Raw genomic sequence first — 27105 nt, forward strand, 5'->3', positions numbered from 1 at the left:
TATACTGCTGTAGGAAAAAAATATGGAAAAGTTTTTACAATTTTTTTTTCTTCTCCCTCTGTCTTATAATGAAAATCCTGATATAGTTTTACTTGTGGTGCAGTATTAATTTGCTTTGATCCTGCCTTTCCGTATTAGAACAGCGATGTATTTATGTTACGAAGTTATAAGGTCTATGATCTGGTATTTTCTCATACAGTTCCCCCAGTCTGGGAAACTGACGGGGGAAACTGGAACCTTTCTGCCTGGGGCACTGTGGTCTGAACGATGGGACAGCATTGGGAAGCATTACACTCGATTTCTCTTCTCTTTGCCCAAAGTTTATCAGGGCCTGGTTACAAAACAAGGTCTAATTAGTCTGAGGAAATGAGTTGACGACTTGGAATCAGATTATGTTAAATAAAAGTGTATAATCTAAAAGTGTGCTAAGAGTAACTGAATATTCTGCAAATTATCGAAATTGTGCTGTTCAGCAGAGTTGTTTGCTTTCTCTTGAGAGCAATTTCTTATTAAAAGAATACGTGTAATTAATACGTATTTTGGAAATTTTGGCATGGAAAGAACTTTCTCCTGATCAGCATGGGAGAAGCACTAGGGAGAATTTTAAGACAGAATACATGTGCTCACTCTGTTTCTTTATTATCTAAATCAAGATTGCAGTCTGTTAGCTCAGTGCTTTCACAAGTGTGAAATGTAATAATGCTCTCCTGGAATGTTTTTATCATTAATGTTGATGTTTAATGTTATTTTTCATATTTTGTGTGCACTGTACATAATAATTTGTTTTATAGTAATTAATATTACAGTTGAAGCAAGCATTGCTTTGAAAAAGCCCTTAAAGGTTCTTAAAGTCTAATCCAGTGCCTGGTCTTTTTTTCTCCCTTTCCATGGACCCTAAGGATGAATTGCTCAGACTTTTGGATTTGCTGAAAAACCAAGACCCGTTGCCTGAGGACCAGCTGCAGAAGCTGTGCATTGAGATGAATGATTTTATTGTTGCGCTGTCATCAGTGCAACCCTCTGCCAAGAGAGAAGGCTTTGTCACAATTCCTGATGTGACATGGGCAGATATCGGAGCCCTGGAGGATGTTCGGGAGGAGCTGACTATGGCAATATTGGTATGCTTTAACCTCAGTTTCAAAGATTTTTTACACTTCCCCTTATGCAGGAAATAAAGTATGCTTGTTTAGGTTTTAATATTTATTTAAGGTATAACGTGCTGCCCAGGAGTTCTAACGTGCTACAAACTAGAAATTTTGCAACATTTTCATTTAAAATAGTCAGACTTCTGTAATTTGTTTTCAAATTTGTTACAAGTCTGGTGCATGTATTTAACATTTCACTTACTGAAAACTGAAAGCATGTATACAATAGGTTCATTATTACTGAATCTTATGTGTTCTATGAGTTTTATACCAGTAACTTGGGAGTGTTGGTTGATGAGAAGCTCAACACAAGCCGGCAACATTCGCATGCAGGCCAGAAAGCCCCTCGCATCCTGGGCTGCATCCCCAGCAGCATGGCCAGCAGGGTGAGGGAGGGGATTCTGCCCCTCTGCTAGGCTCTGGAGAGACCCCACCTGGAGTACCGTGTCCAGCTCTGGAGTCCTCAGCACAGGAAGGACATGGACCTGTTAGAACAGGTCCAGAGGAGGCCATGAAGATGCTCAGAGGGCTGGAGCCCCTCTGCTGTGAGGACAGGCTGAGAGAGTTGGAGGAGTTCAGCCTGGAGAAGAGAAGGCTCTGGGGAGACCTTATTGCAGTCTTCCAGTCCCTAAAGGGGCTACAGGAGAGATGGGGAGGGACTCTTGATCAGGGAGTGTAGTGATAGGCTGAGGGGTAGTGGTTTTGAGCTGAAAGAGGGGAGATTTAGATTAGATATTAGGAAGAAATCCTTTACTGTGAGGATGGAAAAAGGCAACTGGAACTTGCCCAGGGAAGTTGTGGATGCTCCATCCCTGGAGGTGTTCAAGGCCAGGTTGGATGGGCCTTTGAGCAACCTGGTCTAGTGGGAGGTGTCCCTGCCCACGGCAAGGGGGTGGAATTAGATGATCTTTAAGGTCCCTTCCGACCCAAACCATTCCATGATTCTACGAATAACCTTAGTTACACAACTGCCACACAAAGAGTTGGAGACACTTAGCTGGAAGGTCAGCAGCCTCACTGCCAGTCAGAGGAATACATAACACTAACACCTTCAGATGAGAATTTAGGTAAATAAAATCTCTGCCTCTGAATAATGGTGCTTACGGTGCAAGGTAATAAGATGCTGATAGACTGTTTGTATAGGCTTTAGTCTATAATGAAATGGAATAAAGAAATTGCTTATGAATGATTTTTTCATCTAGCTGTAACTGAAATGAAAAGTTTCATGTTAGCTTTTGGTTACAGATAACTGATAATTTCTTTTATAGGCACCGGTGCGAAACCCAGAGCAGTTTAAAGCTCTGGGTCTGACTACTCCAGCTGGTGTCCTACTTGCAGGGCCTCCAGGGTGTGGCAAAACACTCCTAGCCAAGGTAATACATTTTCTAAACGTCTATAAAGAATATCGGAGAACCTTCCTGAAGTGGATGTTTTTGTAGGAATGACTGAGTCTGGATGATACAGAAGTTGGGCTTTTGCACCACTTCCCATCAGAAAGTTAAATTTGGGCCTCTGTGCTGAAGTTACGTGTTTTTGTTGTCATCAAGTTACAATTTTGCTTAAATTGAGTGGGAATTACTGCAAAACTTGAAGGAATGAAGTTGGTTAAGAAGGAAGTAGCAAAGATGGGGAGAAACTCTGTTAGATAACCACTTCTATGGAATATTTCACTGTAACTAAATTATATATTTGGAAGTAGTCTACACTATTATATTTATGTATTTTTATTTATTATACTTGCCTTACTGCAAATACTTGAGTTTTCCTACTCAAGCATTTCAGTTCAAATTTCCAGATCATCTTTGTTTTCAAATGCTCGTATGTACTTGAGTGTCTCTTTACCTTCCACTAATTATTAAGAATTGTTCAGCTAATATGGGGGAGGGAGTTGGGTGTGAATCTGGAACACTGCCTCATTAAATAGAGAAAACACCTTGCTAAATTCCCTGTCCCCTTCCCACTCCTAATTGCATATAATTATACTTTGTGCTGTTTTCTGTATTTTACAAACAGTTGATAACTGTGTTCCTTTCGTTAAGTTTGTTTATCACTCCATGGACAGAACTAAAGAAAACATGAAAAATGTGTGTTTTATGTACACATCTGCCTTTCCCTTTTTGATAGGCCGTTGCAAATGAGTCTGGACTGAACTTCATCTCTGTGAAGGGTCCTGAACTGCTAAATATGGTATGCAGTAACCACCGTGCTTTTGTTATTTATAGAATTCTTTTCCAAAGTGTGGGGCAAGCAAAATTCCTGATAATTACACAACCGATACTGGTGCAACTGAAGTTGCCTCATTTAACCTCTGTTTTAAGTTTGTAGTAGTGAAGTTATTCATGTGAAATGGAAAAAGCTGTCTGGTTAGTTTAAGTGTGTATCTTGGTTTAAATTACCTGGCAGATGGAGCCTTCTTGACTGAAGTAGGATTCCTAACTGGCCAACCACATGCATCATTGCTTTTGTGTAGATTAGAAAAAAGAACAAATATTTAAATCTACAGTGAGAAAACAATTGGTGATCAGTAACGGCAAATCAGCAGCTTTCACTAAGCAAACTAAACTTTTCAGCTTTGAGGTTTAGAAATGTGTTCTGCCAATCATTTTAGATTCTTAATGGACATTTGAAACCTTGGAAAGCAATGTGCTTTTTAGTTGGTGAAAGTGATTTTTACAGATTTTAAAATATTAACAGATAAAAGTGCTGTGGTCTGAGTTTTTGAAGCACTGGACTGAGAAGTATTGTGATAAAACTTCAATCCCTTTTTGAGTTAAGAGAATGTGTTGAACTGAGCAAAAGAGCAGCAGCCCACGTCTTGGAAGACCATGGCAGTTGCCTCCTTATCAATAATGGGGAAGCTAAAAGCAAAACACTGGATGTGATAATTATTTTCCCAAACAATTTTTTGGGTGTACTTCAAGTACTGATACAGGAAGGAAGTGCAACTCTAAGGTAATGAGGAGCCCTACTTCCTTGTGGAGTCAAGGGAAAATGTCTGGCTGTGATTCAAAGACTGTGTTGAGGCATAAATTCTATCAAAGCATGTTCTTTTGGAAAAAAAATTAAGTGTTTGCATTTACAAATTGGCAACTCTCACCCCTGCAGTTTGCTATTCAAAGTGCAATTTTGGCTTACTGTTCAGTCCCCTACCACCAACCCCGATGTCTTCAGGCAACTACTGTATGAACCTCAGATGTTCATTGTATTCAAATTGCTCACTGGATTTGTTTATGAACAGCGAAGAACAACAGGGTCCTTAGTGAAGATTGTATTTGTTAATTCTCATCAGCTGATGACAAGTTAGGTTTATTCCCCAGAAAGCAGGAATTCTGTTAAACTCTGAATGGACTGCAGACTGTCAAAAGTGAGCCCATGACAACTAGTTCCCATGTAAATCTTGATCCATAAGGAAATAGAGATAACAGACTGTTATCAGCAGTAAACAGGCTAGCAGGTTGCACTTCTCCCTTGTAAAACACCTCAAATAGTGTTGAAAACTGTGATTATTTTTCAGGCAAAATCTTTATGTCTTAACGTTGTTTTGCTGTGATTTGTCATTTGTTTCAGTATGTTGGTGAAAGCGAACGTGCTGTACGTCAGGTATTCCAGCGTGCTAGGAATTCAGCACCTTGTGTTATATTTTTTGATGAAGTTGATGCTTTGTGCCCTCGGAGGTCTGACCATGAGGTGAGTCTGTCTTAAAGTATCTCCATAAATAGATGATCTCTGTCACAGCTTTTGTGGCATTGTACTAGCAACACAAGTACCTGGAAAGGTACTACATTCAATATCTCCCAAGAAAAACAATCCAATAGGCTTTCTCATATTTGAAGGAAAAATATGTGGTCACATATTATACAGCTTAATACGTTTTTTAGTATGTGTATGTAGAAAAAAATATCCAGAGAATGTGTGTATTTCCACGATGGCTGTGTAGAGCCGTAGGAAAAAATGAGAGTGCAATTTATCATGTTTAATTTATCACCAGTTCCTGATAGCTGTATGCAACAGTAATGCTTGCATGAAGTATGTATTTAGTTGAACAACATGAACTGGGTCACGCAAATATTTGAGGCAGGAGCATAAGTGGAATGCATTAGATTTCAGTTATTCCACCCATGAAGTTTTCTCTGTCTTGATTTTTTTGGTTGTTGTTGTTTCGGAATAGGAACTACCTACGCCTGGGCTTAACTTCTACTTTGGGGAGGTGGTGTTAGTGCACACTGTTAGTGTGTTGAAAGGAAAACCACTCTGTCTTATATGCAGAGAAAATGCATCTGGTTTATGATACTCTGCTGGCGATAGATACTCTACTGGTGATCCCGCAGAGGTAAAAAAGAAGGTGTCAAGTACTGGGCACCACAGTGGGCATAGATGGCAGCCAAGGAGAGGGAACAAGTGGCCTCTCTATATTTTGCTTCTGTGGTGGCACCAGCAGGCAGCAACGTGGTGCCTAGAAGCCCGGCCCCACTCTTCACAGGCTCCTTTTGTCATGTAGAGGAACTACCTGGGCGGGAGACTCCTGACTTTATGACTTGGGCTGTGAGACCAGTGACAATCCTTGGGATTCATAATTGAAACTCAGAGGTGTTTGGTGTTTCCAAACTGTATAATTGAACTCTTGTTCTCTACCTTCTGTGCTTTCTCTCTCTCTGTCTCCTCAGCTCTAGAATGAAATTCAGATTAGGCTATTGAGTTTGGTTATTGGATGTCATTACTATGGAGTTAACTTTCAGAGCTTTAAATATTTGGAGAGCTTTTTTTTTTTTTCCCAAAAAACCTGAATATTGAGAAGTTTTGGGTGTTATTGTTGAGTTAGATGTGAGATTGATTAGTATAAATATCTATATGTTCTTCTTTAAGCGAACTCCTTCATTTTTAATAGGAAAGAAAAGGTTTGCCACATGTTAGAATGTGTGGCAGGTGTATAGGTAGTGTGAATTTGGGGAGAAAACTTGCTAAGAATATGACAGTAGAAATCCACAATGCAACTACCTTGAAAGTGTGAAAAAGAAGCTTTTTCTTTGAGGAGTATTTCAGGTCAGGGAGCTAGTAAATCTTTTGTTGCTTTTACTTTGAAATATTTACATTCACACTGTTTTCCTTAGTTTTGTTGACAATTTTCTCCTTTTAAAGTCAGGAGCCAGTGTCCGCGTAGTTAACCAGTTACTGACAGAGATGGATGGTCTGGAGAATCGTCGGCAGGTTTTCATTATGGCTGCCACAAACAGGCCAGGTAAGGACCTAAAAATCATAACCAAGAGAAATCAGACGTCTTTGGTTCTCTTCTAATGAAATTATGTTATCTTGAATTGTATGACTAACCTTGGTTTGTACTAAAAATTACAGTGTCTTCTCAAATCCAAACCTTTTCTGATCAATTAGTCTGTTCCACATTCTTGTGACAGTGTGAGATGAAGCAACCTCTTTAAAACATATCTTAATTAGCACCTGATACCATTGCTGTAAAATTGTTTGAAAGATCTCTGAGGTCATTGGACTTTGATCTCCTTGGAACATAACAGAACAAAAGAGAACTAAAACATGTATTATATAGTTTTTGCTGCTTGCATATATTTGGCAAATTACTGGTACTGACAAGATGCAGTTAGTTGTTTCATCCACGCATCTATTAAGTAAAGACAAGATGTGGAATTCTGATGAGAAGTGGCTTAACAGGGAAAAATAGTAGCAGAGCTACTCTGGATATAAATTGGAAGATAAGGAAGTTAAAATACTTGACGGATTGCTTGGGTCCTATAGATTAAGGAAAATTTGGTCTGAAATCACCTAAAATGCACAAGTATGAGGTGGGTTTGGCTTCCAGTGGTCAAAAAATTCAAAGATTTTGAGGAAAATGTTCCTGTCTCGTGAATTCTTTGCACCGTGACATGCTTCTACATGGTGAAGTATGAGAAGTAGATGCTTAAATCTGTATCTGCTTGTAGAATTTCTTTGATTTGAAGTTTTCCTAGCATGAGCTTGATGTTTCTGACCTATCTAATGCAACGTAGAAAAGAAAATAAGGTTATACAATGTAGGACATCTATATATAGATAGAGTTGGATGTACCAAGGGTGTTAGGACAAGTGTCATCAACTTGCCTGAGGAGAAGATCTCTCACTGAAGTTATTACACTGGCACGAGTATTTATATAAAGCAGTCTTACTATCTAGTGACTTCTCTCCTAGAGGCAGCTGGGTGCAATAGCTTAGTAGCTTTACAAGGGACATTTTAGAGTAAATGTTGCTTAGATGGTAATTTCAACATCTGAATTCTTGTGTGTGGAAGATTTTTCCTAATGCCCATCTTTGCTGGGAATACAGATGTCTGTGCAATTGTTAATCCATCCCTTTATAAGCCTTATACTGAAGGCAGATTTACCATTATGTTGGTATAAAGTACCTCCATGTTTGGGGATTTTGTTTTAAAAAGTCACTGTCGCCTTGTTCAGCTGCAGTGATAGATGTACTGCTTTATTATAGCAGAACAGTTAGAATTACAAAGCTTTTCCTGAGTAACGAGGGTTGAACCAGCATTTGAGAGAAGCTGGGAAGTTCGTTAGGCATGAACTCAGTTGTGTATTACCAGCCAGTGACGTTGATGAAAAAAGTGAATTTGAGGTAAAAATGCCAAACGTAAAGAAAATGTGAAGGTGGGGATAACAAATATAATCATCACATTGAAGGGTATAAATGTCTCTGCAAATTCTGTGAATGGGTGCGGTGGGTTGACCCTGGCTGGGCACCAGGTACCCACCAAAGCCGCTCTGTCACTCCCCTCCTCAGTTGGACAGGAGAGAAAATGTATTGTACTAAAGAAAGAGTCTTTTCTCATAAATATATTATTATAAAGAATAATAGTACTAGCAGTAGGGTAACAGTAACTTAACCAGTTTTGGCATCAAGGTATGTTCCTGGCACAGTTGTGACAAGGTTTTATTGTGAAATGGGGGTGGTTTATGTACCCCCTGGCTGAAGACTGCCACATTCTGTTTTTGTAATAGCCTTTAAGGAATCAGAACACTCTAATTCCCATTTGCCAAAAAAACAGACTCAATAGATTGGTTCCTTTGTTTATCATATGCAATCTGCAAATGCTAGTTCTTTTTCTGGCAGTGTTGAAATAAGCCTTTGATCTGCCCTTAAAAGCAGCATATTTGAATGTTTTTTTGCACTTACTCAGTGACTTTCAAAGTCCTCTGTAGCTCTTTCTTGACTACTGCTAAATTAGCAGGGATGCAGTATTCCCAGCTCAATCTCCTTCCACCTAAATGCGGAACCAATTTCAAACTTTGTCTGAAGAGGATTAAACTTTTAAAGCATTCAATGTCATTAAAAAGAGAAAGGAGGGAAAAAAGAAGAGGCAGAAATGTCATGTCCTGTTAGAAACTTTATGGGTCAGAATAATTATATTTTTCAGCCTACTTCCTTCCCAAAATCTGAGACTAAGTACTTAAAAAAACATCAAGCACTACTGTTAATTAAGGTCTGTAATTTCCCAGAATTTTCTAGTTACCAGTGTGTTTCAGTACTGGATACTGCTGCCTTCTGCTTTTTTTCTTGCTTCCCCAGGCTTTGAACTTTGATAAACTCTTTAGAGAAATGCTGACAGCAGCAGCATTTACCAGGGGATCCAAGGAACTGTGTGTAACCTGAGGAAACAGACCAGAAACCAGCGAAACACCACAAACTGATAGTGATTTAAGCTTGACATAAATTGTGGTAGTGGTTTTGCTTTTATTCATGGTCTTTTTTACCAGCTTTTTAAAGATAATTCTTGCAAAATTCCTCTACAACTGTTACCTTAATAGTATGGTTCTAGTTTCAATGAGTTCTATTTGTCTTTAGCAAGTTTATGTTACTTTTCTAGAGCTATTCACCTGAACCACGTTTTGAAACAGTAAAAAAAATAATCTTTGGTCTCTGACAATAGTTACAGTTTTGGTTTGGGTTTTTTGTTTATTATGTTTGTACCTGTTTATACACTTAGCTGAATTAAAGGCAAGATAAGATCTAAGAAAAGCAGCTGATAAGTGAGGCATTGAACAATTACTTTCGTGATAGTTCTCATTCACAGAAATTATGTTTCTGCATTTCACCAGCCCTTTAATGTTATGTATCTTTCACAGTAACTTCGGTGGGGTTTGTTTGTTGTGTAGGAACGAAGATGTTAATTGCAATGTTCATCTGGAGCCTCAGAAAACCTTTTAGAGCTCCTGAGCCCATGTTCTAGAATGTCATGAGTGTGAAGCCCTAGATGTTGTGTACTCCAAATATAACTTTAAAAGCTGTAGTGAGTATAGAAGTTTGATGGACTCATCAAAATAGTTGTCATTGCTGGTATGCACTGAACTTCTGTAAATGTTGTTGACTCCTGTAGAGTTTGGATAAGATGTGAATAATCAACTGGAAATGAGTGTGAGAATAATAGATTGTATTATAGGACCATAGAATGTCACATTATAGGGCTTCGCATGATGATATTTTCAATAAAATTTAATGAGGAGGATACAATTTTGCAGTAGTTTGGAGAGCAGTGTAGCAAACTGAAATGTTACCTAATTCTGTAGATGTTAGTGCATGTTTTAACCTTTAAAAACAAGGAATGGATGTTCTCTAAATGTCATCTTCTGTGATTTTTGCTAAATTATTTGGAAAATGGTACTACTGTCTTCTAACAACAGAGTCAACACCACTGACTATCTCAGAAAACTAAGACAGAAAATTATGAATTAGAGATTTCTCTCAGTAGAAGTATATTCTCCCTGTGAGACAACTGCTTGGAGAAGAAGTGCTGTGTGTTGTTATGTTTCCATGTTTCACTTTCAAACTAGAGAGAAAATAGGCTTTGAAAGAGGAGTCTGTGATAACTACCTTACTTCATTAAAATGTTAAATGTCTCTAAAATTAGTTGACTCTCCTCTGTTTAGGTAAGTTTTAAGATAATAGGCACGGGGAGAACATTGTGATTTATCAGGATGGAATGCTTTGAAATTCCTAAAAGGGAAGCATGATTCAATTCTTTGAACAGATATGAAGTGTGTCTCATGAGTGAGTTTGACCAATGAGTAAATACTAATTTTCTGCGTTAAATTACCTGAATTTTCAAGAACTTCAGGCCTTCACTCTGAACCCGCAGAGTGAAGTGAATTGACCCACAAGGAGATGGAGAGTGTAGATCTGTATATTAAACTCTGGTATGGTCTTCTCATCGTGAGCTAACACTACTCCGGCTTATAGAGCCTGTGTGCGTTTGGGTAACTCTTTTAAATATGGACAATTTAATGACTTAAATACAAATGGATGACTGTATCACTAACTTTGTATCACTGGACAAATAGCATGGCAAGTGCCATGTCCTCAGCATGCAAAACCGAAGCAGTATTTCCCATATCGAGCTTAATATTTTAAAAGAGCTTTTGTAAGTTTAGAATGTGGAAGTTGTCAGGTGCGTGGTGTTGTAATGCAGTCCTTATTGAGAGCATTTGTTTTGATGTTTGTAATTGATCTGTTGAGCGAACGTTGTCATCTTATCTTAATAATGTGGCAAGACTTCCGTCCACAGAGACGCAAACACAGGGAAGTGCTCTTACGCCAAAAGCAGGATCAAGTATTACATAGCACACACGTATAAGAAAGATGTTTTTGTCTGGGCCTGCCAGGGCAGGGATTGTGTTTAACCCTTGTTTCATCTGATCTGGATTAAAGTAATACATCGAGTTCTTCCTTTTTTCCCCCTCGCCATTCTCGTCACATTCACAGTAGGAGATTTTTCCCTGCATAGATGCCTGCCCATGGCTGCCATATCTTGGCAGGGGGGAAATTGCTTTTGTCCAAGACAAAGAGAGTGGAACAATTTTTAATGTATGCATCTCATTCTGTTTTTCTCCTCTAAGCGTCGGTGAGACAGTAACTTGAACAAAACTATGCATGTCTTTGTGAAGTGAGACTACGCAGGTGGTTGGAGTGTTGGCAGAGTTAAGAAAACTTTTACATCTGCAGAAAAGGGATGGCTTTGCTTCCATGCTACTCATTTGGGGGTTGGGTGGTGGATTATTTTTTGTTTTGTTTTGTTTTGTTTTTCTGTTAAACCTCTGTACAGTAAGGATTAGCAGCTTGACCTCCCAGTTCTTCAGCTTTAATATTCACAAAGGCTTGTAGATGATGTGTTAGCTACATTTTGTCAAGAGGATGTAACAATTGCAAGGGTGTTTCAGCTTCCTTTGGAGTCCTTCATAGTTTCCAGTTTAAGACTTAGGTGTAACTTTCAACTGTTACTTTTGGCTGAGGTTCCTGCCTTATGTACCTAACGCATCTATGTAATTCACAGACTTCAGAAAAGGCTGTTATACTAAAAACCAGTTTTCTTTATTTACACTGTGGGTGTTTTTGTGACTTTGCTGTTCCCATTGCTGTAGTATATGGGATATCATAGAATCATTTAGGTTGGAAAAGACCTTTAAACTCATCAAGTCCAACGGTAAACCTAACACTGCCAAGTCCACCAGGAAACCGTGTCCCTAAGTGCCACATCTACATGAAATAGAATTCCTTTTTTTTTTGTTTGTTTTGTTTTTCTGTTAAACCTCTGTACAGTAAGGATTAGCAGCTTGACCTCCCAGTTCTTCAGCTTTAATATTCACAAAGGCTTGTAGATGATGTGTTAGCTACATTTTGTCAAGAGGATGTAACAATTGCAAGGGTGTTTCAGCTTCCTTTGGAGTCCTTCATAGTTTCCAGTTTAAGACTTAGGTGTAACTTTCAACTGTTACTTTTGGCTGAGGTTCCTGCCTTATGTACCTAACGCATCTATGTAATTCACAGACTTCAGAAAAGGCTGTTATACTAAAAACCAGTTTTCTTTATTTACACTGTGGGTGTTTTTGTGACTTTGCTGTTCCCATTGCTGTAGTATATGGGATATCATAGAATTGTTTAGGTTGGAAAAGACCTTTAAACTCATCAAGTCCAACGGTAAACCTAACACTGCCAAGTCCACCAGGAAAACATGTCCCTAAGTGCCACATCTACATGAAATAGAATTCCTTAGTGAAATAGAGCAAGTAACACTGTGATTGGTTTTGGTAGATGGGGAAACAGGGCCTCAAGAAGCATTTAAAAACATCACCCAGGCAGTTTGTGCTGAAATCTGGGGAGGAATTGAGGTCTTTCCCAGGTCATGTGCCCTGTTTGTATTTCTGGTTATACTAATAGTCCTTAGTATTTATATCCCAACCTACTCTTTGTGGAAGTTCAATATTGAACCTTGTGGTGCTTAAAAGCTGCTGGGCATTTCTATTACATTTAAGCTTTGAATGGTTTTGAAATGGTTTTCTAGAAACCATTTGTGATGATTTGTGGTTTCTTACTTCTCCACATATCATAAAATGTGGAGTTCTTCCTCGGACACAAATTCTGTTCTTTGCAGCTCTGCTTTATGTTTTCACAGGTTTCCTGTTTTGCCATTCAGAAAATTATTATGTTGTGGAAATGCAATTGACCAGTCAAATTGTTTACATACTTAATTTTATGATTTGCCGTGTGTACTTGTTATGAATTTATCACTGTACCGTTCAAGCAGATTTGCAATGGTTAATACAGGTGGAGTTCCTTCCAATAGAACAAACTGGAAGCATTTTTTTCCCTTGTTATGAATTAATGTGGAATTTCTCACTTGCCCATGCTTGGTATGACAGTAAAACTGTATAGTTCTGCTGCTGTATTGCTCAGGATAGATTTGTCTTCATTTGTGAAGAGGTGAAACTGGTATTTATGAGCCATCTTTGAGCAGACACAGTTTACTGGGTAATAGAGGCTCATACTTGACAGAGATGAAACTACTTCAGTCAGCTACTTTAATGCTCAGAGCTTCACATAGTGGCTCAAATGCTTCTTTGAATCTCAGTACAAGTATGCATATATTCCTTCTCATTTGTATACTTTCCTAAAGAGATAATTTTTTCTTTTTTTTCCCCTCCCTAAGATATAATTGACCCAGCCATCCTGCGTCCTGGGAGATTGGATAAAACGCTCTATGTGGGTTTGCCACCACCTGAAGATCGACTTGCTATTTTAAGGACCATCACCAAAGTGAGTATTTGGAAATATATCCTTATCTCGAAGCTTGGCAGAATGATTTAAGGCAAATTAAATTTTACGGAGGATTACAGGATCCTGTCTCATGAAACACCTTCAGATATTACATGAGGTCATAAAAATAAACCACCAGCCACATCTGCTGTTAAATTTGCTCTGAGACTGCGAGGAGTTGATAATTCTTGAGTAAAACAAACCTGTTAAACATAGAAGCTGCTATCTTTATAGTCACAGTTTGAACAGATTTAATTAAAAGATTACTATCTGGGTGAGTAATGGTCCTAGAGGTGTTTTGTAAGCTTTTTTGGAGGGGGTTCCACACATTCACCAAAGTGATTCACAAGCTCTAGCTGTATTGCTCAACAGTAATTGTGACACAACTGCCTTTACAGTGGAAGGAAGCTTGTGGTGGTAGAGGTTGTAGGTCAAAGTAAATATAAAAATGTAAAATGCCTGCCTTCATGTGTCCTCCCTGTGGTTTGTGGCACATTCTGCTACTTCAGAGATTTGGATTATAGGATTCTATTTGAGTATTTCTGTAAGTACGGTACAGCAGTAATGAAGGCCTCAAAAAAAAAAAAGAACAGACAAAGCATTATTAATTCCTCAGATATTTCCTATTTTTTCTGGTAGATCAACATTGATTGTTAAGAGCAGATGTCCACCAGGTTGTATTTTGAGCTGCAAAGGAGACCAAGTCTCTACTGTAGAGAAAAGGCAGCACTGTGCTATGAAAAGTGTGGCAAAAATTATTTAGCAAATTTGTAAAGATGCTAATTGACTTTCACAGACTTCAGAAAAGGCTGTTATACTAAAAACCAGTTTTCTTTATTTACACTGTGGGTGTTTTTGTGACTTTGCTGTTCCCATTGCTGTAGTATATGGGATATCATAGAATTGTTTAGGTTGGAAAAGACCTTTAAACTCATCAAGTCCAACGGTAAACCTAACACTGCCAAGTCCACCAGGAAAACATGTCCCTAAGTGCCACATCTACATGAAATAGAATTCCTTAGTGAAATAGAGCAAGTAACACTGTGATTGGTTTTGGTAGATGGGGAAACAGGGCCTCAAGAAGCATTTAAAAACATCACCCAGGCAGTTTGTGCTGAAATCTGGGGAGGAATTGAGGTCTTTCCCAGGTCATGTGCCCTGTTTGTATTTCTGGTTATACTAATAGTCCTTAGTATTTATATCCCGACCTACTCTTTGTGGAAGTTCAATATTGAACCTTGTGGTGCTTAAAAGCTGCTGGGCGCTTCTATTACATTTAAGGTTTGAATGGTTTTCTAGAAACCATTTGTGATGATTTGTGGTTTCTTACTTCTCCACATATCATAAAATGTGGAGTTCTTCCTCGGACACAAATTCTGTTCTTTGCAGCTCTGCTTTATGTTTTCACAGGTTTCCTGTTTTGCCATTCAGAAAATTATTATGTTGTGGAAATGCAATTGACCAGTCAAATTGTTTACATACTTAATTTTATGATTTGCCGTGTGTACTTGTTATGAATTTATCACTGTACCGTTCAAGCAGATTTGCAATGGTTAATACAGGTGGAGTTCCTTCCAATAGAACAAACTGGAAGCATTTTTTTCCCTTGTTATGAATTAATGTGGAATTTCTCACTTGCCCATGCTTGGTATGACAGTAAAACTGTATAGTTCTGCTGCTGTATTGCTCAGGATAGATTTGTCTTCATTTGTGAAGAGGTGAAACTGGTATTTATGAGCCATCTTTGAGCAGACACAGTTTACTGGGTAATAGAGGCTCATACTTGACAGAGATGAAACTACTTCAGTCAGCTACTTTAATGCTCAGAGCTTCACATAGTGGCTCAAATGCTTCTTTGAATCTCAGTACAAGTATGCATATATTCCTTCTCATTTGTATACTTTCCTAAAGAGATAATTTTTTCTTTTTTTTCCCCTCCCTAAGATATAATTGACCCAGCCATCCTGCGTCCTGGGAGATTGGATAAAACGCTCTATGTGGGTTTGCCACCACCTGAAGATCGACTTGCTATTTTAAGGACCATCACCAAAGTGAGTATTTGGAAATATATCCTTATCTCGAAGCTTGGCAGAATGATTTAAGGCAAATTAAATTTTACGGAGGATTACAGGATCCTGTCTCATGAAACACCTTCAGATATTACATGAGGTCATAAAAATAAACCACCAGCCACATCTGCTGTTAAATTTGCTCTGAGACTGCGAGGAGTTGATAATTCTTGAGTAAAACAAACCTGTTAAACATAGAAGCTGCTATCTTTATAGTCACAGTTTGAACAGATTTAATTAAAAGATTACTATCTGGGTGAGTAATGGTCCTAGAGGTGTTTTGTAAGCTTTTTTGGAGGGGGTTCCACACATTCACCAAAGTGATTCACAAGCTCTAGCTGTATTGCTCAACAGTAATTGTGACACAACTGCCTTTACAGTGGAAGGAAGCTTGTGGTGGTAGAGGTTGTAGGTCAAAGTAAATATAAAAATGTAAAATGCCTGCCTTCATGTGTCCTCCCTGTGGTTTGTGGCACATTCTGCTACTTCAGAGATTTGGATTATAGGATTCTATTTGAGTATTTCTGTAAGTACGGTACAGCAGTAATGAAGGCCTCAAAAAAAAAAAAGAACAGACAAAGCATTATTAATTCCTCAGATATTTCCTATTTTTTCTGGTAGATCAACATTGATTGTTAAGAGCAGATGTCCACCAGGTTGTATTTTGAGCTGCAAAGGAGACCAAGTCTCTACTGTAGAGAAAAGGCAGCACTGTGCTATGAAAAGTGTGGCAAAAATTATTTAGCAAATTTGTAAAGATGCTAATTGACTTGCGTAAGCATAAACTTGTGGTGTAGGCAATAATTAATCCCAGAGGAAAATTCAGAAAGCAGTAACTCACTCCAGCATGTTCTTTCATGCCAAAACGGCTGCTCAAAAGTCAGACTCTCTCATTACAAATTTAGGACGTTAGACTTTTTCCTTCATTTGTTCTCTGCATTACTTCATGGAGGGGAAAAAAGTAAGTATGCCCCCATTTGCTATTAGCAATGCATCAGTTTATTAGTTTTATAAAAATATTTATAAAAAGAAATTCTATTTATAAAAAGTTTTATAAAACCATTTCAGTTAAAACTTAACCACCCTGTTCTTAAAAATGGTTGCCTTTTAAAGGATGTAGAGAGAATTTGAGTGCAATGAATCTCTTTTGAAACGTACTGTAAGGACTTGTTTTTTATTTTACCAATTTTATTTTTAAAGGTAACTCAAAGTGCTCTTTAAAAACTGGGCTAATATGATTGTTCTGACTTTATACAAGCAACCTTGTTCTCCTGGAAGAAGTGGGTGTTGTGGGTCAGTCACTAGACTGAACAGAGCAGGAGGATTCTGTGTCAGAGGTTAGGTTTGCTCTGGTTTTTTAACATGTAGGGGTTGGGCCTTTACTCGCTTGAATTTTTGCTGGAGAATCTTTGGAGATTTGTAACTCTCTCAGGCTCTGACTGTAATTAGTGGTGCAGCAAAACAGCTCTGCAAAGCTTGGTGGAAGACTTCCCGGGAAGAGGAGGTGGTGTTAAACAGAGCTCATCTCTCTCGTGCTCTCACACCACACACAGTCACCAAGGCACCAGCATCCACTTGGGATCACTTGTGTGGAACAGTGAGGAGAAGGAACTCTGTGCTGAATCCTCACTTCATTTCTTGGCTTCCTCTTGACAGACGGATCGTTAGAGAGAGCTGTTTTCTAGATTGCCTTTAAGAATCCAGCAGCTGAGAATCGTGCTCACTCCAGCTGCCATAAATCTTGGGCGAGGTTGCTGAAAAGTGTCTTTGCTCCCTCCTTCTGGGAATCTTCGTGGCTCTAGTCCATCCTCCTGTTGGAATGACACCAAGAGGAGTGGCACATGTGATGTGGTAACCTTGTCATTATCCTCTTATCAGAGCATATTTGTCTTCTGCTGACAAACCGTCTTTGCTGTTGCCTTGTCTGATTATGGGCCTTCTTGTGACAAAAGCGACACATCACACGGTGTTTCCCAGCTCTGTTCCTGTGGATCCTGTCCTTGGTTATTTTTGGAATGCCAGATACTTCCATACAGACTTAATTCCTATTAGTCTTAATATTTTGGTTCCAGATCTTTGTAGTGAATGAGTTGCTAAGTCTTTGATGGATTTTTTTCTCAGCTTTTAATTGAGAGCCCAGCAGAAAGAGACACAAACACTCTCTGAACGAGTCTTTTCCTTGCATGTTTCTGTCTTCATTCCATGAGGAAGCTGGTGCTGTTCTCACTTCACTGCTTCTGCAGTCACCATGGTTCTCATAAAGCTAGGAAAAAATTCCTATTTCTAGTGCAAAAACCAAGAAATAGGTTGTTATTTTCTTTAAAAATGTTTAGGAGCTATCTGCAAGGAGAACATGCAATATGGAGAGAGGGAAATACCTTAAATTAATTGAAATACCTTATTTTTTGTCAGACTTCGTCCATGCATTCTAAGTAAGGAAATTTGAAAAATCTGTGTACAGGAGCACTTCCTTAAATATGTGCTCAGAGCTAGATAAAATAAAATGTTGGGTGCAGATGTGAGTGGCTTCTGGGTGACTGTTTTCCTGATTCCCAGAAATCCTGGAGGAATACATGCACAGGATGTGGAAGCTGGGAGTCGCTGCCAAGGGAGAACACAGATGCTTATAAAAGCAGCATGACCAATAGAAAAGGGAGCTATGGGGAGGAATAGTTTGTAAGGAAGACAGACAGCCTAAATGTAGGTTGAAGATTGTTGTGAAAGAGTTTTATTTCAGTTAACTTGTACAAATCAGTCATTTCCAAATTGCATATTAATTATGCAAGAAAAGCGTGTCTTCACACGTTGAAGTTACTGGGATGCTCACCTTTTCCCAAGCTGCATCAGGCTTCTCTGCTGCACATACTGCTGAGCTTGTCTCCAGCATTGGCAGATCATCCCGCTCAAAAAATGCCCAATATACTAATTAAAGCAGTAGGGAAAACATCTCTATTTAGCAGAGAAAGTGTCTTGTACAACAGTCACTGAAGTATCCCCTGTGAAATCAGACGGGGCTTCCTTCTTTCCAGGTTGAAGTCTGTCCTTTCAAAATCAGGCTGCTCCTTTGTCTTTTTGTTGGGTTGGGTTTTTTTTCCCCCCTTTCTAACTGGTATTCTACCAAAGATTCAGTTCAGATTGCTCCCTTACTCTGCCGACTTCTTGATTATTCTACTATCTGTTAAGTATTCGAGGGTTTAACTTGCCAGTTACTATGTATTTTATTTTTTTTTCTTGAAGTTATCATAGGTATGTGGTATATTAGCTCACCTGAAGAAGTCAGAAAAGAATTATATGAAGTTGTGCATTTCTGTAAAATGAGTTTCTGGCAGAAATAAATCAATTGTATCAAAAAGTGCCCTTTTACGTCTGAACTCCAGTGTTTGATACTATAGACATCTAGAATCTCTGTGCTCCCGTGACATGACTTTACTGTTGAATAAGGTTAATAGGGACATCTCCACGCTTACAGTGTTTGAAAATTTTTTGGCTAGTTTCAAGTGTAATTTATGATGTTGTTCAATATTTTTTGCCATGGGAGATGCAAAAATAATAACAAAAGAAACCACTTCTGGGATCTTTATGGGGAGGCAGCAATAATGTGGAAGTGTAATGTCAAGAAGCCTACAGGAATGATTACAGTGTATGTCAACTTGTATGAAATCCAGAGTGGAAAACTTCTAAGTTTGAAAATGTATGTCTAGAACATAAAAAAGACAATTAATTCAGTCCTAAAGGTGATGAGATAAGACTAAATCTACATGCTTATTGCTTAACTATTTGATTTCAACACACAGTAAAACTAGGGGAAGTTCAGCTCAACAAATGCTGTTGCTGCAATCACCTACTTAAGTCACAACTGGCATCTGGGATAGTGTCCGTGTGACACTGCCCTGGGACAGGCTGCCTGTGTTTTTTTGGAGGAAATCTAATCCATTAGTGGAAGTTAAAAATTAGCATTACTTATTATTTCATAATTAAATGTTTTTAAGGCTGGTTGTCCTTGCTAGTTTGAGATTAAAAATGTTCGTATTTGTGGGTGTTTCAGGGAATTTGTCAGATGCCTGTGTGATTCATGATAGATGAAACTTAATCACTTCAGAGATGATATGTGTTAAAAAAAACAAATAAAATAGTCTTTTCTTATCTTCCTCATTTTATTATCTCAACTCCTTTAGAATGGCACCCGGCCTCCACTAGATACGGATGTAAGCCTTGAAGAAATTGCTTACAGTCAACAGTGCGATTGTTATACGTGAGTAGCTCCTAGTTTTGAGTTTAATATTTAATGTGAAGTGCCCACAGTCTTCTGCTGCATGATAACATGTGTTATGGTGTTATTAAGAGGATCTCTGAACTTTTTATAAGGGTTTATAAGCCTTATGCTGTTTTTCTTGCTTTCACTTACACTTTTTTCCAAAGAGTTGGTAGGAATGGGTGGGTGCTAAAGGGTTTTTCACCTGGAATAGTCCTCTTCATGTTGTAACTACGAATCAGTAGAGGCCTCCTGGTTTTATTTTAAAATTCTTGCATAATCCAAGGATAAAAGAGCCCTCTTTAAGTTGTGGACCCATATACAGTCATGATGAAAGCAAATTGGTTGAACAGCCATAACCGACTTGTTGTGTCACTCAGTTGGAAGCACTGTGTTTGAGGGGTAACGAGGGCCCATTTCAGCTTGTGCTTTGGGAATACCAAGGTGTGGTTTTTAGGGAAGCCCAATAGTCATATCTGTCAGAATAATTTGCAATGGCATTCTACAAAGCTTCAAAAAGCTTTAATCTATTAAATTTATTAATAATTAATGACTTTCTGGAGTTCAGAAAATATAGCTTATGACATGCTGCTTGTCACAATATTGCTTTTGAATCTTAGAAATGGAGCACATTACCAGTAAGGAGTTTTATTTTGTTGTTGTTTCATAATTGGGAAAAAATACAACTTTTTCTCTGCCCCTTTCTCTCACTGTCTTTTTTTTTTTTTTTTCTTTGAATCTTAGAAATGGAGCACATTACCAGTAAGGAGTTTTATTTTGTTGTTGTTTCATAATTGGGAAAAAATACTACTTTTTCTCTGCCCCTTTCTCTCCCTGTTTTTTTTTTTTTTTTGCCAGGGCATGTGTATGGTTTTTTGGAGTTTGTTTTGGGTTTTTTTTGTTATGTTGTGTTTGGGTTTTGTTTGTATTTTGGGTTTTTGTTGTTTGTTTCTGGGTAGGGTTTTGTGGTGGTGGTTTTTTTTCTCTGGTTGGGTTTGTTTTTTAGGGTTTTTTTGGGTTTTTTGTTGGTTTATTTTTCTTAAATATAGCAGTATTCCTAGCACCCCCAAATGAAGCATGGAGGGTTAATTGCAAAAATTTTCTGTGGTTCAATGACTTGCACTGGTTTGAAGGCTTGTAAGCAGTTCAACAGCTGGAAACTGGAGACAAATATTTAGAAAGACTGATCTAACAATGTTATGTGGATACTATTATTTTAAGAGCATGGTAACTGTTGGTGCAGCTCTGAGCAAGGCAAGTCCCTTTTGTAATAATGGCTGATTCCCTTTGAATCTTTCATGAGACTGATGCAAAAAAAAAAAAAAAAAAAAAAAAAATTCCTTGAGCACAAGTAAACAGATCACATTCATCCTGCACAGACTAAGATGTGAACTTTAGTCTGAACTTATACTAAATATCACCATATATCTCCACATAAGATGAAAAAAAAAAAGAAAAAAAAAAAAAAAAAAAAAAAAAAAAAAAAAGTATCTTGTTCCCAAGTGGCATGATATTAATCAATCCTTTGGTATTTTTAAGGGTGTTGTGTGGGGTTTTTCTCTCTTCTCTTCCTTGTCTTTTATTTGATCTTAATCTGTGGCTAATGTCTGGAGGACATCATATCAAGGGCTGCAGCACTGGGGAGTCCCTGGACCTCTTTCCAATGTTCTTAAGATGAATCTTTATGACAGCACAACCAGTCTCTTACCATCATGATCATTAGTGGCACCTCACTTTTCCATGTGGCATCAGCAAAAGAGGAGAGAAATTTATCCTAAAATAACCTATTGTGTTTGTATCTGCAGAGGGGCAGACCTTTCCGCTCTCGTGCGTGAGGCTTCCATATGTGCCTTGAGACAGGAGATGGCCCTGCAGGATATTCAGAGCAAGAAAGGTAAGAAAGTTTTACAAAAATCTTAACTGAGCAGCGAGCAGATAAACGGAATGGAAAGGATTTAAGGTAGCTCAAGACAAGCAGAAAGGTGTGCACACGGTACGTAAGTGATCGATGACTTCTGAGCCAAACAAAAATTAAGTCAGATTTTTTTTTTTCAAGAACACACAATTGTCTTTGAAGTAGATGTAGGGGACAGCACAGGAAAAAATGCTTATGCTTTTTCTAAAAGAATTGAACCTTGTAGCCTTAAAGAAAAGTTTATGTGAAATAGTAGTCTAACCTGACAGTTTATATACCAGAACTTAACACAGACTGAGTAAGTCTTTGCCAAATTTCCACATTGCTACCAAGGACTAATTATACTAATTATACTGCCTTATTTGCAGACTCGAGTACAGTTGTCTCTGCGTACGTACTGGTGGCACACAGTGGTATTGTGTAACTGAAATCACGCAGCTATTAGTAATGGCAGGAGGAAAATCTGAGTGCAGTTTTTGATCTTAGGGGTTTAGCTCATCAGTGGCTCTTGCCAGGACTTTAACAGGGAGTTATAAATTGTTTCAAGTACAGCGTTTGCCCTTTTCATCTCTCTCTGCACTTTTATTTCCCTATTTTTTAAATTACTGTTTTTACTGTGCAGATAGGAAAATGGAACTGGAAATTGAGACTCTTTTATACAAAGTGTTTATCTAGATTTTTTCCAGTAGCTTTGTTGTTTTACCCTTAAGTCAAAATGCAAAGCTAAGATGGAATTGTGATTTTTCACATTATGTTCTTGGAAAATATATTAGCCTTTCATTATGCCTCTGATCTCTAAGAACCATGCTGGAATTTTAATGGCTTTGAATCATTCTTTTTGATGCAGTACATATCCAGTCTCATCTGGTTTTTAACAGCAGTAGGTTAACAGAGCAGAATGTTTGTATTTCTTGTTTTGAGGGAACTAGCCTGTTCATTTGAGGAGGTGGGGGGGGAACAAACTATAAAAACCTTTGCTGTTTTATGACTTAGTTACCTATTTTGCTTGCTGTAGATGAAGAACACTCTTGATTTGAGATGGAAATTGCTGAATTTATCCTTGTCATCAGAAATCACAGCGAACTCTGTTAATCCAAGTAGCCAAGGTCTAAGTTACTGACAGCTAAATTCTCCCTAGTGTCAAGCACTGTGCATGCTTTTATCATGCAACAAGCATGAAGTAGCCTAATTTATTTCAATGAGAGGTAAATTACTTTAGCTGGCAGTAAGTAAAAGTGTGCTTATACCGAGCTACAGCTAATACTCTTACATTGGTATCACAGACTCTTTCACCTTGACTTTTTCCTCCCTATAGTTGAGGCTATAAATTGTTTCACAACTTAGATTAAAAAGTTACAAGCTTAAAAACAAAAGTGAAAGCAAAATTAAATCTTCATAGCTTCATTTTATGGAGTTCTGATGACTCAAAGTAATTTGGCTTCTATGAGAGACCCAAGTGGAACTTTTTTTCTTACTGTAAGCAGTGTTTTCATGGGGAAATAAATTTTAAAACTGGTATTTTTGATTTACATCTTCATTTATACTGGTATAACTTTGTTAATGAAACTCTTATTCAAGAGCTTCAGAGAACTGAGATGAGAAGGAGCAGCAAGGTTGTATGCTTACTTTAGTGAACTTGAACCTTCATCTTGACTTTTAAAGGAAGTAATAATAATTGTAGACTATTTGCTATTCTGTTGTATACCTTTAACAAGCTTTCATCTTTAGTGCCTTCTATCTGCTATGTAGTCCTTTGCTGTATCAGCAGAAGAATTTTGTTTAACTCTGACATCAAATATATTAATGAGGAATCTTAACAGATTTTTAACATCAGCACATCCTGTTTCATGTGACACAGATGTATGCAGAGGTCGTGGCAGTACATATCTATGGAAGCAAAGAGTCTCTTAATGAAATACATAAAATAAATGCACCAAATCGACTCTAAAGATATAATTTTTCTACCTCTCATCTCTGATACCTGTGTTAGCATTGTAACAAACCTGTCTAGTAGTGGTTTCTTGGGATTCTTAAGTCTGGATTAAACAAGGCACTTGGTTGTGAGAGCAGAGGAATCCACAATCTATTACAGGCATGCTTACATTTTAGTATGCTAAGAAAACCTGTTCAGAAGGTTATGACGAGGAATAATTTTACGATGAGGAATAATGACCGTGGACAGCTGCACTAAGGTCAAAAAGGCAATTTGCATAAACTTAAACACAGGGAGTTGTAAAAATGAAAGCTTTCATCACTTCTGGGTAATGCCAGACACAGCAATGATATGAAGGCAAGTATTTAGGAATTGAGCATCCTGGAGTAGAATTGGAATGGTAACAAAATGTTTTCTGGGTGCTCACTTAATAACGCTCTGTAGGGAAGCTTAATATTAAATATGGATAGAAAATAAAGCCCAGAACTGGAAGCAGCAGGATTTGAGGCATTCACTTCCAGAAGGGCTAAGCAACTTGAATTCTAACTGGGTTTGATGGAAGCTGCAGTTAACTCCGCATCCTTGAGAATGAAATTCCCAGTCTGCAGGTAGGTATTTATTAGTAATACCAAATATTACTAATGCCTAAATAGTAATACCTAATATAACTTGTAATACCTAAAATAACTTTCTGAAACAAGTCGGTAGTATTTGGCTTAAGCTGCAAGGGACAGAGGCATTAAGATCTTCCCTAAAATCACAGACAGGAGGCTATATAGAACAGAAGAGTTTGGGTGTTCGTCACTTCTGAATTGGAGCTCATCAGCTGACACCAGCACATGCAATTAGTTAGGTTTCATGAATGCTACCTGGAAATATGTGCAACAGTCTCTTGATTGTCACTTGCCTGCAATTTTAATAATTTATTATGCATTGTTCTTTAAGGACAAATCAAGATTTCCCGGAAACACTTTGAAGAAGCTTTTAGGAAAGTGAAATCTTCAGTATCAAAAAAGGTAAGATAAGGTTCAAATATGTAAGACTTATTACTCCCCTGGAAAGGATACTGGAGGATGCTGGAGACTGGTGGGAATAGTTGATGTTGCAGTCCACTTGCATATATTTCAAACTGATCCTACTTGTTCCTGCACTAAACAAACCTGATGGTTTTTACAAGGTCAGAAATTAAAGTCTCCCTTTTCAGCTGCAGCTGCTGCATTGCACATAGATGGATTACTGTGTTATCGAGATTATCTTTAAGTGTGGAACCTTGGACTTGTCATTGACATTCCCACATTAGTTATATACCTGTCCCTAACCTCTCCTGTCTGTGGAATTTTCAGTTAAAAGCCAAAACCTTTAGAGTGCAATACACCCCCCCAGATGGATGTGACACCCAAGGATACTTGACTGTTTCTGTCAGTGTGCAAAAGACATCATTTTGAGATGGGACATAAAACACACTTTATCATCTTAGTTCTTTCTTATCAGTCTTTTCATTATTTGCATTTGTCAAGGAAGTTTGTTATGAGGTTTCTTTATGATCCGTTCTTTTTCATGACTGAAAGGAAAGCTGGTCAATCACCTTAATTACTATAATTTAGAAGTTTAATATATATAGGAATTGTTATTGCTGCAGAGCATTTGTGTATAACTCTGTGTTGCCAAGAGTGTACTGCAGCCAAAATACGTTAATATATTCACTTTGAACACTAGCCAGAGGAAAGTTAACTAGTTAATTATTTGCTTCCATTATTATTGTATGTTGATGGTCAGTGGCCTTTTCGAAAATTTAAGTGATCCTTGGCTCCAAGACCCTTTAAAGATGGTGTTGGGTGTTGTTTTCTTCCTCTTTGCTAACCACCAAGCAAAGGGTTCAGAAGCAACAACCACAAAAACATACCACTTTCTGAAAGCAGTTATTGCAGTGGAAGTTCAACATCTCCAAGTATTCTGTTCCTCAAACCTGAGTGACTAGTGAAACGGACTAAGGAACAATTTCAGTGAAGTAAGTTAAACTAGCAGAAGCAGATCTTGTCTGTTCATTCTGGCAGAACTAGATGAAGGAGTAAAGTGTCAGTTCAGCAGCTCCCCTGGTAAAAAGGGCAGTATCTTCTTAGTGAAACTGCAACCTGAACCTGGCACAGCAAGAGTAAGTCTAAGAACTCTGCCAAAGGCTTCTATTCATTACATCTCATTAGTGACTGTCACTGGAGAACCTCATTTATGGCACCAGGGTGACAGGTTTGCCTTATTTAGCTTTTTGTTTGTAAATGTTTTAAACTAGACCTAGTAGCTCATATAGCTGATTTGTTTCACTTTATATGTATTATTTAACAAAGCCACTTTTAAACAGGGCATGTTTGGCTTTTTTGTTACCATTGTCTGAAGTATTTTTTCCTCTTATCTTGGCACTGTTAGGATCAAATAATGTATGAAGAGCTGCGTCAGTCACTGTGCAGGTGACACGTGGACAATTCCCAAAAGACCCTTGTCCTCCATCGGTGGAGAGGTTTGCAATACTGTGCCTGATTAAGAAGAGACATGCTGGAAAGAAGCTGTACTAAGTCTCTCTCAGCTTTTTAAACTGTACCTGAAAAAAAGGTCATCATAACCTACTGCTCGAAACCATCCTTAATTAACTATTTCCAGAATTAAAAAAATAAAATACACAGTTCCTGCTTATCACCATTTAAATTTTTAAAAGGAATGCTTTTAGTGCTAAAGAGCGAATGCCTTTCTGATATATTTGGTGCCCTTCATCAGAAAACCCCTGGAGGCAGAGAGGCAAACCCTTCAAAGTGTTTACACTGCTGAGATGGCTGTTTTCAGCCATAAATGAAAACAGTTACATTTTGAAGAAGGACTCTGGTAGAAGAGGGCTGTGAAAGCAAACTGGGAAAGTGCTCCACTGGATGTTATCACACCATTGATCACGCCTTTCCCACATACAGTGACACACTGTGATTGTGCCAGCACAGGTTCTCAGAGCCTCTAACAGCTTCTCTTCACCTGTCAAAAGAAACTATCCACAGATGGCAAGCTGTCCTGAAGGTACCTAGGAGAGAATACAGTTTGGAAACCTGAGAAGTGCTATGATATTGTGATTTAACAGCCACCTAAGAAACATTTGAAACAGTAAGTTATCTAACAAGCTGGTTCTTAATTATTAATTTTTTTATAAAGACAAATCTGCAACCACAAGATTTTTTTTTTATAAAGACAAATCTGCAACCACAAAAATTTGTTATGGATTTGAATTTCTTAACTCAAGTGTTTTGATATCCTCTAGAAGAAGGAAAATATTACTGTTCTAAGAAACAGGCCAGGAGCCTAAAGCTTTTTATATTTTCTTTTTAATATATGATATTCCATCTTGGAAAGAGGGTCATAACTTTCAGCATCAGCAAACTGGGAAGTATCTGAGTTTAGACAACACTGAACAGTGACAAATACTGAGCAACTAATTTCTGAAACTTACAGGCCTTCATGGATAATTTTTTAGTGCTGCTGTCATTCTATGAAGTTGTTGAATCCTTCATCTCAGTTCCTGTCTTTGATCAGTTTTATTCTTCCTAGAAGCACTGCAACCATCCATCAGGGACCAGAAAAGGAAATGGATGATTTCTCCTGGCAAATTTCATAGAAAGCCTTTTAAGTTTAAAATTTTTTTCAAATTTGGCATTACTGAAGTAATGA

At 38.0% G+C, this 27105-nt stretch overlaps 1 protein-coding gene and 1 long non-coding RNA gene across 2 annotated transcripts in view; one reads left to right on the top strand and one right to left on the bottom strand.

The window, feature by feature from the left end:
* The window catches only part of NVL (nuclear VCP-like), a 42740-nt gene extending 16637 nt beyond the window's left edge, over positions 1–26103 (top strand). The window contains exons 14-23 of the mRNA XM_014950624.1: positions 900–1118; positions 2414–2518; positions 3270–3332; positions 4713–4832; positions 6282–6381; positions 13131–13237; positions 19482–19558; positions 21364–21452; positions 24352–24422; positions 25828–26103. Of these exons, the coding sequence (XP_014806110.1) occupies positions 900–1118; positions 2414–2518; positions 3270–3332; positions 4713–4832; positions 6282–6381; positions 13131–13237; positions 19482–19558; positions 21364–21452; positions 24352–24422; positions 25828–25872 (996 nt within the window). The 3' untranslated portion in view covers positions 25873–26103. The remainder of the gene's footprint in view (positions 1–899; positions 1119–2413; positions 2519–3269; positions 3333–4712; positions 4833–6281; positions 6382–13130; positions 13238–19481; positions 19559–21363; positions 21453–24351; positions 24423–25827) is intronic.
* On the bottom strand, positions 16283–20281 carry LOC106893035. The gene is made up of 2 exons (XR_001412979.1): positions 17704–20281; positions 16283–17589 (listed from the first exon to the last, which is right to left on the bottom strand). It is a non-coding gene; the product is annotated as an uncharacterized LOC106893035 (long non-coding RNA).
* Positions 26104–27105: the final 1002 nt, after the last annotated feature.

Source organism: Calidris pugnax, unplaced genomic scaffold, assembly GCF_001431845.1.
Source record: "Calidris pugnax isolate Ruff unplaced genomic scaffold, ASM143184v1 scaffold24, whole genome shotgun sequence".
In the NCBI taxonomy this organism is placed as follows: Eukaryota; Metazoa; Chordata; class Aves; order Charadriiformes; family Scolopacidae; genus Calidris; species Calidris pugnax.